The following is a 14175-nucleotide window of genomic DNA, read 5'->3' on the forward strand; positions in this document are numbered from 1 at the left end:
GGTACATTTTTTGCCCTTAGATGTGGTCACTTCGTTATTCCTCACATTACATCTGTTAAGGTCATACCTTTGGGTCCCAGTCTTCATAGTTCCCCAAATCTTATTTTGGCTCTTACTGGGCCTGTGACTCTCACAGACAGACGGGTACAGGAGTTCGCACACGTTGCATTGTTTACAGGCAAGGGTGGATTACCGCACGGGCACACCGGGCACATGCCCAGGGGCCCAAGGGCGGTGGGGGGCCCTAAGCCAGAGCTTCTGTGTGAAGTCGCTGTTAGTAACTTTTAATGTTGCATTGTCGAAGCAATCAGTAGAGAAATACAAAAATTCAAGCGAAAAGAGCAATAGTAGGCCTATTAATACTGAGTAAAAAAAATAAAAAGATCACTAGGGGGCACTATTTCAGTTAGTGAATTTGAGGCTGGTCACGAACAAGGCACTGTGATTTAAACATGGAGCAACGGCGAACGGTTGTAACGTGAACTCTTAAGTGGAACCTAAATAGGTCCATGAGTGGAACAGCTAAGCGAAAAAAAATAAACAAGAGAAAATGTAGGCCTAATTGCAAGTCGTTTAGGCTATGCTTAACTTTATAATAGTTCCATGGTACGCAGCAAGAAAGATACCCAGTCACAATACTCCCGTACCATCTGTTTGTATAATTTAATTAACAGCATGGGCTCCCGCTAGCTTAACATAGTATTACCGTTTACTCTTGCATTAACAAGAGCAGCGGAAATCTGCTCAATCGTCTCCTCCATGTGGACTGAGTGCCCGCCCCCTCCATGTGGGCTCCGTCTGCGGGCTGCAGTCAGGGGTACTTGACTTATTATGATAAATATAACACCAAATACCCAACATGCATTTTAATCAGTATTAAGTCAACAGTTGGTTGAATTAGTATTAACAAAATTAGGCTGCCTTTTTACAATTGTTTATGTCACGGTTGGAAGCTTTTAGCTGAAATTGAAAAATAAAGTGTTTTAGCATTATTGTAAGCATACCGAAAATGTTTTCCTTGAAGTTCCCTGGTTCAGATTCATCTCCTGTCACAATGTCCCGTACCTCAGCAGATAAACCAGCCCCACTCCCTACTCTTCAAGAAGCTGAGCAGCAACATGCTCTATGAGCTTGGCATAAAGGCAGGCTTTCCTTTGGTGGATTTCTATAATAGGAAATATGTTTTTCAATCTTCATAATGTCAAATTTATTAATACTTAAACCTTTATAATTATAGTTATTCTATTTATTGTATTCACTATTTTGCCATTAGAGTGTATATGATGCTCAACGGTGGCCTTCCAATACTAGTAGAAATTGCACTACAAGAGAGTTGAGAGCCTAAAATTGTAAACAACTAAGATAATGTAGCTATTCATTTGTTTATATGAGGTGTGGTAACGGAAAAATGTGATGTGCTGAGGATGTGGGTCCTCAAATCTCTGGTGGCTTTCCTGGTGTGTGTGTGTGTGTGTGTGTGTGTGTGTGTGTGTGTGTGTGTGTGTGTGTGTGTGTGTGTGTGTGTGTGTGTGTGTGTGTGTGTGTGTGTGTGTGTGTGTGTGTGTGTGTGTGTGTGTGTGTGTGTGTGTGTGTGGGGGGGGGGGGGGGGGGGGGGGTGCAGGACTGAAAAGCAGAAGTGATAATTGCAGCTGGGGGTTTAATGAATTCCTCCCCACTTCATGACCAAGTAATGACTGAACCAGCATGGAACAATTCAGTCGATTTGCTGCTCCCGCAACCTCAAAGCTTCGGTAAGATTATGACACTTATTTTGGTTCTTCTCCAATTGATGAATGATTAACTATGAATAGAAAACTACAATAACCCCCATTGCTGTTTACAATTCTGGTAATGTTGAACTAGGCCTGCTAGGGTCGTTAAATGTAATGTGTGACATCTGTTTTCATGTCTTCATGCTGTAAAAAAAAAAAAATAACTGTTACATTTCACATCTGTAGCGACCAATGTTGACTCTGCAGAGAAGAAATTGGCTGGCAATAAATAAAAACGCAGCTATCCGGTTTGTCAGGAACTTTTGGTGACCCTCTGAAGCAGTTATTAAACGAGCTTGAAATAGAAGTGACGCATTTAAGGTGAAACTGAACCTGCTTGGAGAAGCTGCAGCGTGGAGCTGGAGAGGACTCGCGGTAGATTCCCCTTCTCCCACTCACCCCACCTGCTCCTTCGACCGTCCACTGCTGTACCTTAGTTGGCTCTTCGCGTTGGCGCTGGGGTGGCTACCTGCTAGTTATAGAGTTCATGTGGCAATGTGGCTTATTTATTTTTAGGCAACTCCAGAAAATTGTTCAGGACATCAGTAATAACGAAGACAGCCTCCTTAACAAATGGCGACGGTGAGTTTTGTAAGACGTTGTTCTTTGAGAAAAATAAATATGAACCTCCCCCTTACAAATTAGAAATCGTAATTAGGTGCAGCCATGTGCATCTGAAAACGTAGATTTCTCTGAAAATTAAAACGGAAAAAAATCATAGACTGAATGAATGGCAGCTATTCACTGAGGAAGACAACATTGAGGCTGCAATATAGTAATATTTTCAGACCCCTAATCGAAACATACATTATGATAGTGTGAAAGAAAAGGTTGCTTATTCATTATCGTTTTTTCCTTTTAGACACAGAGACAAACACGGCCCCAAAGTTCCAGACAGGGATTACCCAGGTAACACATCCAGCAAATGAATGAATTAAATTTATTAAAGTACTGCATCATATTTCCTATTAAATATTCTTTGACTAAATATATCTGATCTATTAAAATGATCAGTTTACGGAAATTTCGTACCCGGTAGGCCTACATCTCCCCCATCGAGAATGTTCTCTCAATCTAGCAAATTTGCTCGAATAAGTCAAGCAAATATTTACAAAGAGTAAATCATATCATAGGAAACTGGTTACATTGACATGTTAAATAGTCCTTTTCCTGTTCACACTATTTACACAGACTTGTGGGACACTCAAGTGTCAACAGTCTCAACAGATTCACACCGGAGGTGATGCTTCCTGCCTGGGCGAGTCGCATGGTCTCCCACACGTCTTTTGGAAATAGTGCGAGTGATCATACACAACATGTAGATGTGTTATATTTGGCAAGTTAATGCACACATCTCATAGCAAGCAGCGAGAGAGATATGTGCATTACAAGCATTGAAAGGGTCTGGCGCATTAAACTGTGCATTGCGTTGCATATGACCATTTAATGATGTCTTAACTGTATTAAATCTTTTGGGTTCCAGTGGATCATTTTGAGGACACTGAGAGATGGTCTGATGTAAGTAAGGCTCAACATTTCTGAATCATTTCTCAAATATTACAAGCACATCTCTTATTAATTTTTCGTAATTATATCCTAATAAAAATAAATCTTCTTCTTCATCTCCTGAAGTGGAAGTAGAAGCATTAGTAAAAGGTGGACCTGGTTCAGGGTCGTGTGACCGTAATGTGCTATGATTGACCCAGGAGAGTGACTATGAGGAACCCCCTGATGCTGATGGCTACGAGGATCCCCCAACCCACCAGGTCTTCACCCCGTCCTCCTCTGCGTGTTTCTCCAGAGACAACTATGTCGGTGAGGGACTCCCACCTGAGCAGTAAACTGATCATCCACCGAAAGATGGAGCACCATAATCTGTCTGCATACACATTTGGAATATCTCTTTATTTGCATTAACGTACAACCACTCACAACACCTCAACGCAGAAGTAAAGTCAAAGCAAAGAAAGACCGAACGGAGGTGGTGCCTCCACCCAGCTCCCCGTGGCCTCTGACGGTTGCCAGGGTTGGGAATAAGCCACATGCACCAGCAGCTGGAACACCTTCCTCTAACGCCCTCAATACTTTACCATGCTTTTCTGGTCAAACATGTTTTTTATTCTTTAATCCCTGCACCCCCAGATACCTGCACACATGCTGTAAAGGAAACAGAGCATGAAGCAGTGCTTCACACTGTCGATCACAGCCTGCTTCTGCCTCCCTTCTCCAGACAGCTGCCGGAGAATGTCCAGCCGGCTCTCCAGGAAGCCCTGGACCTCCACAACCACCAAACCGCTGCCCCCTGAGCCCTGCCCCGCGGCCGGCGATAACGTAATGCTGGTGTTGAAGCTGCGTTAAAAGCTTTTTGGGGGTTTGCACGTGAACCGTTAGGTCTTTGATTTATCGATATTTTGTATACTTTGGTTTAAACAGAAACTGTAGTAAGCAAGGTTTCATGGTAAGCAAACCAGGATACACCTTCAGGTGTTGCAGATGTTTACGGTTTAGTCACGGGCTAATTTGTTGTAGGAGGATTACATTGATCCAGAGAGGAGCATCCGAGACAACAACATAAAGCCTGCAGCGAAACCGCTACAGGGTAAGAAACATTACAGTGTGTCCCTTTGAAAACTGTTCAGCATCAACACAATGAATACCACGAGAGAAAATGATCCTATTCCTCTAATACATGTAACAGGTGTAAATAGCAGCCCTGTTGTGTCAAAACCCCTGCGGAAACTCCCGTGTAGTCCTGGTAAGTTGCACTTCCTGTCAACACAGAGCTAACACATATTTTGCACGGCCCGCCGGTTGATAATAACAATAACATTGACGGTAGAGAATTCAACACTGTAATAACAGCCACTCAAATATAGATTTTAAACAAGATTTATTCTTTGAGGATGGCCTCCAGAAACTCAACTGCTACTTAAACTACAACGTGGGTGTAAATTTAAAGAAAAGATACAGTTAAACTGTTGTTATTGGCTAGAGGTAAAATGATGGCATTCATGAACATGAATATGCAATGATTCATGAGCTTGGTAGATAATAATAATGACAAAGATTGATGTTTGTGTTTTTATCTGTGACTTGTTTCTGTTTCAGTTGTGTATGAAGTTACTCTCCCAGAGGTAGGTCCAGTTTAAACTAATAATGATAGTACTAAAACTACATACGTAATAACCAAATATGTACTTTGGAATTTACATCTGGTCCTATGTTTTCACATCTTAAAGGAGAATATTCCTCCAGTGAGCAGGTGAGTTTCACACTCATTTATGATTCTTATTGTCCATTCATATATTGACTTATTGTGTTAGTAAATGCACCTGAAACTAATTATTCTTGTCTACATGACGGATTTGCCCCAAATAGACAAACACAACCTTTGCAAACAAAACTCAGTACCAGGTAGGTTGGTATCCATTACCACAGTCAATTTACATCCAATAGTATAAAAAAATCCCTGTCCATTGTGTAATTTGTATAACTGGACTTCCCTTTTCCCTCTCAAGACTCATCAGCCCTCGTGTGGTGAGTAAGAGCAACTGACAAATCGCACTAACATTTAAATCTCGCTCAACATTCAAGATTATGACGTTGATGATGTTTTGTTATTTCTTTTTCCAGATCCTTGAACAATCGGACACCGAATTTGAAGCTTTTGACCCAGATATCAGTAAGCGTTAAACTAAATCAACCTTTCAAAATCTATACTCAACATTAATCAAGGATATATATATATATATATGCTTTAATGTTAATAAATCTCTGTGAAAATGATTTTTTTTGCATTCTATTTTCTAAATGAACAACACACGAAAAAATTACTTTCAAATCGAACTCCAGTGATCCATCAACAACAGTTTATGAACATTTTTTCTTCCATTGTGATCATTTGGGTCCATTTTCTGCAAGGACCCAGGACTATAACCAAAACCACCCAGATGTTTATAATAAGAAACCAAATTCATTCTATATCCCTATAGGCCAAACAATCCCTAAGATGAGCCGTGGCCATCCCCCGCCTCCCAAGGCTTTCACAGCTGATTTCAGACCACCCATGTAAGCAGGTTGCATTACAGTTGGTTTGTTGGTCTCGGAGTTGGGTTGTTGTGAGTCAGCACCATCAGAACGGGTGCGCGAGATGCTGTTCAACAAAGACATTTTGGATTTGCTTTGAAATATGTAAGAGAGTTTAAGCTGGTTTTGTTTCCCCCTGTAGGATTCCTCTTCCACAAAAACCGTACTCCCGCAGTAAGCAATAGACCTTTTTCTTCTCTTGGATTGACAACATGCTCCTCCAAACCTCCTGGGGTCATGCCGCTAAGACTAAGCCCAAAACCCACCTTTGACCATCGGAGCGGATAGCAGAAATGTAACTTGTTTCTCTACTATCTTAGGACAAGCCGATCTCAGTTTGATGGTTGCGAATGGATTGCAGGACATGGACGAGGTTAAGCCATTTCTCAACTCCGTTCTCGTAACAACTTTCGTAAGGTTTCACAAGGCGTATATTATAGTGTGTTGTGAAATAAACACCACGCTCCAATTCATTATTTATTTATTTTTTACAGAAGTCAGACATTGATAGACAACCCTGGTACGCCAACACGTGCGGCCGCAAGACCGCGGAAGAGCTCTTGATTCAATCTAACAGGGTCAGAAGAAACCATATTATGATCATCAGCATCACCACAGTCATATCACACCACAACATCTGATCTTAGCAAGCCATGAACCAAAGACAGCGACGTGATTATTCAAGGTGTGTGTTTCCCTGGATCAGGACGGCTCCTTCCTGGTGAGGCGGAGTACTGGGCAGGACCCGCAGCAGCCCTACACCTTGGTGGTGCTCTACAAGGGCAGGGTGTACAACATCCCTGTGCGCTTCATCCAAGCGACGCAGCATTACGCACTGGGCCGGGAGAAGAGAGGACAGCAGGTACGATGAGAAATGATTCGGGATAAGTGGAAGTAGTTCCCATTTAGAAGACTGATTGGTCAGTTGTTGATTTCCCAGGTATATTAAAGGACACCTCTGTGAAGATGTGCTATGAAAGGAGGTTTGTGCAGTGCAATGATTGGCTCATGATGAGGCAATATCACTCCTTAGGTTGTGCTGTGATATTGAATATAAGCACGGTTGTGTTTCAGCTGTAGGTTTCATCATTTATTTGGCTCAGACCAACATGAATAGTTCTCAACAGGACTGGACTCTTTCCAAGTAACACATACGTATTTTCCTGCCCACTAGTATATTTCCATTCAGTGTGCAACCACTGAATATATGTTTGGGGACATGTGTGGTTCTGATGAGTTAACGCCTCATGCTTAGTATGTAATCAACAGTTATTAGAAACACGTGTAAAGCTGACTGTAAGTGAATAGTTAAAAGTCCCAGTGCTCTTATACTCTATCAGCACTCATTGATTGCCTCTCGTCCAATCAAATTACCTGGTCAGAACTAACTGTGTTGGATTTGCTCATCATTTTGACGTTCTTAGCATACATTTTACAACCGTTGTTTTCTCCTTGTTACTCTCTTGGTAACTCTCTTCAGTTTATACCATTGATATTTTTTATGCAACTAATTTGTCTGATGCACATAACATAACACAACATGATGCTAATGTGGTAACATAACCTCAACACTCTAATCTTGAAAGACTAACCAGGTCAATGGTTAGTCCAAGAAATCTCTTTGCTCCAACTTGTAGCATCTAAAATAGGATGAGCCCTTTAAGAAGACAATGTGCCCGGTTGGGTCTAACCTCGCTCTTCTCTGTTCCTTTAGCATTTCAGCAGTGTTTCCAAAATCATCGAGAACCACCTTCAGAATCCCCTGGTGCTGATTGACAACCATAGTAACAGCAGGGACATCACCAAACTACGGCACCCAGTCAGGTCCCAGGTGGTCCCACAACGTTAATCCATGCACAAGACTGTCACATGGGCAAAAGCTGCATCTTCATTGACTGATGCATCAGACAGCTGATTGCAAATCGTTGAGGGCACAAATCCTCAAGCGCTCCATGCTTGAACATTTGCCCAGAATTGGAGGGATAATCACTCACGCTGTACTTGAGTGTCTGTTTGATTTCCACTTAAAGCGCAGCAGTGATGTGTCGTTTCAAATAGCTGTACAAGGCTGCAAGTAAGCCAGGACTTGACTGGGTGAGCTCACTACTCGAATCAAACGGAACAAGTGAAATACAGCTTCAAATCCCATGGATGTCTGCTCTGATTACAGCACCGTGTCCATTTACTGTGGACATCAGAACATACTGTAAATCATTGCTAAGAGGGATACATTATAACCATTAGAAATAAGAATTGTATTGGTTTCAGGATGAGAAGCTATATTGTTTTATGTTCATTCTAAATATTTTTTTTTTATTAAAGATAATGCGTGTTTTATGTGTAAGGTGTCTACAACAATGATGAAACAATGAATTCACAAACTGTCCATTTATTATGGGGTTTAAAATGTAATGCTGTAATTCGTATGCAGATTGAAAGCATAGCAAATTAAATAAAAATACTAGGCACTTGGTGACAGAAAATTCTCAGGTAAATATTTTGTACAGTACCTCTCAGAATGTATGTACAATTATAGATCCTTTGTAACCCAAGAAATATACATGTACAAATATATCACATTGTCAATGGTTTTTTGAGCATTCGCTCATCTGCTGGGCTTCATGGTTTGAGTTAAATTTGTCCAATGGTCCTTGGCTGAATTATCTTTTCCTGCAGAAGGATTATTATACAGCAGATGGACACTGAGGCTGAGATTGTCATAGGCCTTATAAAAGGTGAGGTAATGGGAAAATCTCCCATAGTGCAATTTTTTTTTTGTCTTGTTTTATTTCAAGTAAAAAAAAAAAAGTGAACTTATAATGATCAATAACTATGTGTTTAAAATCCAGATATCAAAGCCAAATATTTTCTATTTACTCATTGACACTATATAACACAGGTTCGATTTTTAGACATCGTATTCTTTGGACAATTTACCATCAACAGAGATATTCTATCATCAAAAACATACTTTGGAACTTCAGTAAATCCAACAACCTTAAAAAATTAAAACATAAATAAAAGCATGAACAAATAGTTTTGGTATTTCCCAGTCAATTGGGGAGCCCGGTGTCCCCCGTGCACATACATAAATATGCTCGCCACCACAATGTACAGCTGACCCGCATGGCAGAGATCGGGCGGCATGGCACTTGCATATCAGTGTTTCATGAAATCCCCTGCAAGACAGTGTAAATAGATTAAATATCTAAGCCATTGCCGCGACCAAACAAAGGCGATCCAAGACCGATGACTTAGACTCCCAACCTACTGCAGTATTTTATAAACAAATTCTAAAAATAGATTTACCCACAAACTACTTGTGGGGAAACAAGCTAATGTTTAAATGACCCTGAGTATACAAATCCTCTAGGAAGCTTGACAATGCAGTTCTTCTCGTAACTAGTTTGTACTTAAGACTTAAAGAAAAAGAAAAGAAAACAAGCCACCGTCCGTTCTTAGTTCTCCTCTGTCGTGCGACATCACATTAAGTTTCAGTGTACTTTTTCCAGTGTGGGCGACAGGTCCGTCTCTTCACAGTGTGGCGCCCTCCACTCCATCAGGTGGCGCTGCTGGTGGCCGGTCCACGAGCTCCGGCTCCCGAAGCCCCGTCCGCAGAACCAGCAGCGGAACGCCGCCACGGGGTCCGTCGCGTCCCCCGCCCCGCGGACCACCCGGTACTTCCTCCGGCTGGTCCGCCTCAGCCTCAGCCTCAAGAGGAACCTCTCGCGCACCCTGCTGGGGCGACACGCGGCGGCGGCGGCGGGCGGCGGAGGAGCGGGAGACGGGGGTCCCGAGGGCGGAGCCGCGGCCCCGGCGCCCTGAACCGCCGGGGAGATGGAGTCCAGCGTTCGGCGGGACAGCACCACCCGCTGCACCGCCCCCCGGTGCCTGTGGACCGCCGCCATGAGCCGGACCACCTGGGGGGGCGCGGCGTCCGGGTGGTTCAGCACCACCACGGGCTGCTCTCCGCGCGGCCGCTTCACCGCCTGGCCCGGGCTGAGGGGGGTCAGCCTCAGGGTCCGCTCCGCCGCCCTGGGGGCCACTGGCCACAGGGGGTCGCCGACGGCGGCGGGGGGGCCGTTGGACGCGGTGTGGCCGGGCGGGGGGCCGGGGTCCTCCGGCGGAGAGTGAACCGGGGGGCCTGCGCCGACAGGGGGAGACAAATATGAGGGAGGAAATATTCATATTGGAGGGACGTCGATTTACACGTTTGCGCACAAATTTTATGTTTTATTATTTCTTTTTATATTTTTTCTTAGAAAATGCATTGATTAATTTTCAAGACTATGTATTACTGTCACAGGCGAGGTGCACATGCATCATCTTACCCAGCGATGGGACCAAGGCTTTGGCAGCATGGGGGGACATGGCGCCATTATTCCTAAGCGGGTTCACGGCGTCGATGGATCCACTCTCCTTTCTGCCGAGCACAGAGTTGTCCGTACCTCGGTTGTTCCCTCCCGACGCTCCAAGGGTGGCAGTTGGAATATTTAGGTTTTCAGCAAATCCATTGGTCGAGGCAAACTGACTCTTTGGCTTCCCGGTGGCATCGGAGGGAACCGAAACGTCCATTCTGTGAGCGTTCCCGTTCCCGCAGCACTGCCCCCGTGTGACTGAGAAGAGCTCCCCAGGTCGTGGCCGGGACTGCAGCGCGATGGACTCCAAGGTGCTGCGCAGGTCAGTCTGTAGACTCACTTTAGCGTTTTCTTCCGATGGCTCGTTGACGAGAGGCTGCACTTGTTGCTCCACAGCTGGCAGGGAGGGTAGTAGCCCATGACGGTCGCCTGCTAGGCAACCCTCCGGGGGCAGGAGGGGGCTCTGTGACATCCACTGCTTGTTCTTGACAGGGTCCTTCTTCAGAACCAGCTTCAGACCAAGGCCTTGCAGCTGTTTCTCCAGCGCCTTTGGTCTGCTCTTTTCCGTGCGGCCACCTCTTCTGCCCCTATATTTACGTTGGGCCGGCGTTCGGGTATCTCGCTTGTTGGCCGTCTTTGGCTCTTTGGCGGCATGGAGTCCATCCTCACAGGAATGATCACATTTGATCTCCTTGCCATTTCTACTGTGTTCCTCCACATTTTGGTGGAGCCTCGATTCCTGATTCTCTCGGTTTTCCTGAATGGGACGGCCCGCAGCAGACTCTGGCATGGCCGCGATGGAAGGATCCTCGTTGATATTATTTTGAGTTCCTGGGCAGTGGGTTTGGTCATTGCCTAATTGAGGTTGACCTCTGTTTGGGTCGAATACACAATTAGTGTCGAGGTGGGCGCTCCCCGAGGGAGAGGTTTCTATCTTTTCTGGAGGCGTAGTCTTTTTAACGTAGGAGCCAGAGTTCTGGGGAACCTTTAGCTTATTTTTGACCATGAGGACATTGAGGTCCTTGCTGCTGTTGGACATCATAGCGTTCTCTAGCTTCGGATGCATGTTTAAGTCCTGAGGGAAACTCGACAGCACACTCTGGAGAGCTTTGGTCCACTTCTGGCCGTCCGTCCCTCCAACTGCGGACCTGACCAAAAACTGTTGAGTCTCCTCCAACGTTCTCTCTGGACTCGATAGGCTGCAGTATTTGTCCAGGAACTCTCTACCGGGCATGGAGAGGCAGTCTCTGGACAACCAGCGCATGTCCCTGGCGGTGTTCCGGGTCACTCTGTTCCTCATCTTAGGAGCCGACGGGTGTGGACTGTTTGTAATACGGTGGAGCTCCTTCATGTTGTGGTCCGCCGTCTCGCCCGCATGGACAGTGTTCATGTGCTTAGTGATCAGGCGTTTACTGGGCCCCCTGTAGCCACAGTGCTGACACTGAAGGCCTGGACCGGCTGCTTTAGATCTGACTGGTTTCATAAAGTCTGTTGTGTGAAGGGAAAGGTCCAATTCACCCCTTTCTTCCATAGGTAAGTCGTGAAGATGCATATGCTGTAAAAACGCATGCACTTCACGGGTGGAGAACTTATCGCAAAGTTCACATGAAAATCTGCCCTTTTGGCAGTGACAAGAGGTCAGATGTGAGCAGTATTCCGGCAGCGTTCGCTGTACATTGTCTTTACAAATGTTGCAGCTCGGAAAAGTGTCCTTGTGGCTTAACAAATGGACCTGAAGAGAGGAGAATTTGTGTGCTTTAAAAGAACAAACATGACAAGAGAAATCGGGCTGATTTCCCTTGTGCTTTTCCTGAAAGTGTCTTGCGAGTTCTTTGGGAACAAACTCTGATTGGTCGTTGCACCGTGAACATTTGAACCTGAGCATACTGGAACTGTTGAGAGCCTTATGTTGCCCACGTTTCGCCTTGTCGAGGGGCCCATTCAACGGAGGACAGTCTGTGTTTGGCTCCCGCCGCTTTGCTATCTTCTTTGGTCCGGCCTTATCTCGACCTTGCATTGTCGGGGGCTGCACGGCCGTCTTCCTGAGGCGAAGTCGTTTGTGCCAATCTCTTTTCTTCTTGACAAGCTGATTATCGTCTCCTGAAGATACAGCCGCACACATGTCTGCCGAATCCATTTCTAATCAGCTATCTGTGAAGTTAAAGAAAATGTCAATGCATGACATTTTTGGGAGAATAAATAAAACCCTGCTTTTGAGTGTGGTCCATGCCTAGAAACTTGACATCATTTTAAGTTAATTTCAAACGTAGCCTATTTAATACCCATAGGAATTGAGTGATGTCTATGTAAATGTAATTGAATAACCTATTCAACTCAAACTATTGTTAGCAATTAAGTCGAAGACAGAAACGTAAAAAGGGTATCTCCCTTTAAACCCACGCTCTACGTGGCTTAAAGTGTTTAACGCCTTTACAGTGATACCGTATAGACCAAATCTGCTGAAATACACAACTTGATTATCCACAAGATACACGAAATATGTTCAATTTAAACCACCTGTTCACATCGCCCTTCTACTAAAACAAAGCCGCCTCGCCATTAGTTGCACTTCAGTCAAGTCGAAACAAAGTTGCAACAAATCAGAAGATACGCCGATGATCAAACAAACGTTTAATTAGGGCTTCGTCAAATACGATTAATCCGGGTATCCCGGCGCCGCCATTGTGCAATCTGTTTTAACCACAACAAAGTGATGCGACGGTCTTTGTGACTAACAAACACCCCGAGAGTAATGTATTAACAAGTGATACACAAGTTGTGGCCCGCGATGCCGTCCCCTCAGTGTACAACTAGTCTGAAACAGCACAGTTCACTTTCGGAGGGACACCATTACTCAAGGGATGGACGTTATTCCACTTCGCGTTGGAGTTGGTTTGAATTAACATGACGCACAAGAGCTTAAAAGACGGAGTAACCCAACAAAAAAAAAAAGCGTATGGTCCAAAGTTATTCCGATTCGTTTGCTTTGCACAAAGTTAACGCTGCAGAGAAAGTCCCCGCCGGTGTCGATTACAGACGAATAACCGACGTTTACACACTTCCCTCGGTGTTTTTACCTTTCTTTTGTAGAGAGCTTGACAGCTCAGCGAACGGCAGCCATGATGGTTTCATCCGGGGATTACAGCCCTGAGCTCCTTACTTCCACAGCCGGAGAGTAGACCGTCAGTGGAGAAGACTCCCTCATAGGACAGGCCTACACAATAACTAGTTGTAAAGTGTGTGTTCAGCTGGATTGATCGAACAAAACAGTCCCACGCATTCCAAATGAAAAAAGGCAAATTAAAGCTGGCTAAATTTGTTGAACATGAATAAATAAAAAGGCATTGTATTCTACATGTTTGCGGTTGTCTGAAAAAACAATGGCCAGATATTTGGAAGGTTTCCAAGGTGGTTGAAAGAGGGTACCTCGCGGAAAACGGTACCGACCACCACTGGGTGTCCCGAATAAAGGCTTCAATGTCTCCCCTAGTGCCTGGAGGAACACTTCCGCCGTGTTTACAGACCCCCACTCCCTGCTCCCCCTCACGCTCTGCCTCTGCTCTAACCGGGTTCCAACCTGCTGTCTGGGGTTTTAACAGGGTGTCAACCTGGTGTCACTGTGGTTTGGACCGTGTTTCAACATGGTTTCAACTTGGTATCAAAATACTTCCACCGTGTTTCAACCAATTTTTTAATTCGTAAATTCGCCTGTGGGCGATTTGCTTAACGGAGCGGCAGTACAAGTCATCGCGTAAAAAACCTTCATGAAAGACGCATTTTTAAAACTCCCTTTCCCTAATGTGTGCAAATGAGGCTACTGTTAATTTATTTCACAAAACATAATGTATTTATTGAATTATTTGATTTAGCATTTACATGTTCAAATTGATTGTATTAATTTATTACCTATGCTGATTGTTATTGTATTTAAATTTCTTACTATAAATGCATCTTTTTAA

General features: G+C 44.4%; 2 protein-coding genes across 3 annotated transcripts; one reads left to right on the forward strand and one right to left on the reverse strand.

The window, feature by feature from the left end:
* Positions 1-860: 860 nt before the first annotated feature.
* LOC132472998 (B-cell linker protein-like) lies at positions 861-8598 on the forward strand. 2 transcript variants are annotated; one of them, XM_060072908.1, is made up of 19 exons: positions 861-1751; positions 2289-2354; positions 2635-2681; positions 3256-3290; positions 3479-3587; positions 4003-4103; positions 4302-4371; positions 4471-4527; positions 4881-4906; positions 5012-5034; positions 5151-5186; positions 5291-5309; positions 5406-5454; positions 5765-5840; positions 6001-6032; positions 6179-6270; positions 6353-6436; positions 6565-6720; positions 7573-8598. In XM_060072908.1, exons 1-19 carry the CDS (start codon positions 1705-1707, stop codon positions 7705-7707), a joined length of 1260 nt encoding a protein of 419 aa, XP_059928891.1. In that variant the 5' UTR covers positions 861-1704; the 3' UTR covers positions 7708-8598. The 2 variants fall into 2 exon arrangements, with proteins under 2 accessions (XP_059928891.1, XP_059928892.1); XM_060072909.1 differs by having other exon boundaries at positions 863-1751; positions 6179-6231.
* LOC132472997 (uncharacterized) lies at positions 8171-13813 on the reverse strand. The gene is made up of 3 exons (XM_060072907.1): positions 13294-13813; positions 10190-12367; positions 8171-10002 (listed from the first exon to the last, which is right to left on the reverse strand). The coding sequence occupies exons 2-3, from the start codon at positions 12351-12353 to the stop codon at positions 9353-9355; spliced, it is 2814 nt and encodes a 937-aa protein (XP_059928890.1). The 5' UTR covers positions 12354-12367; positions 13294-13813; the 3' UTR covers positions 8171-9352.
* Between the last annotated feature and the right edge of the window lie 362 nt (positions 13814-14175).

This window comes from Gadus macrocephalus, chromosome 15, assembly GCF_031168955.1.
Source record: "Gadus macrocephalus chromosome 15, ASM3116895v1".
NCBI classification, from domain to species: domain Eukaryota; kingdom Metazoa; phylum Chordata; class Actinopteri; order Gadiformes; family Gadidae; genus Gadus; species Gadus macrocephalus.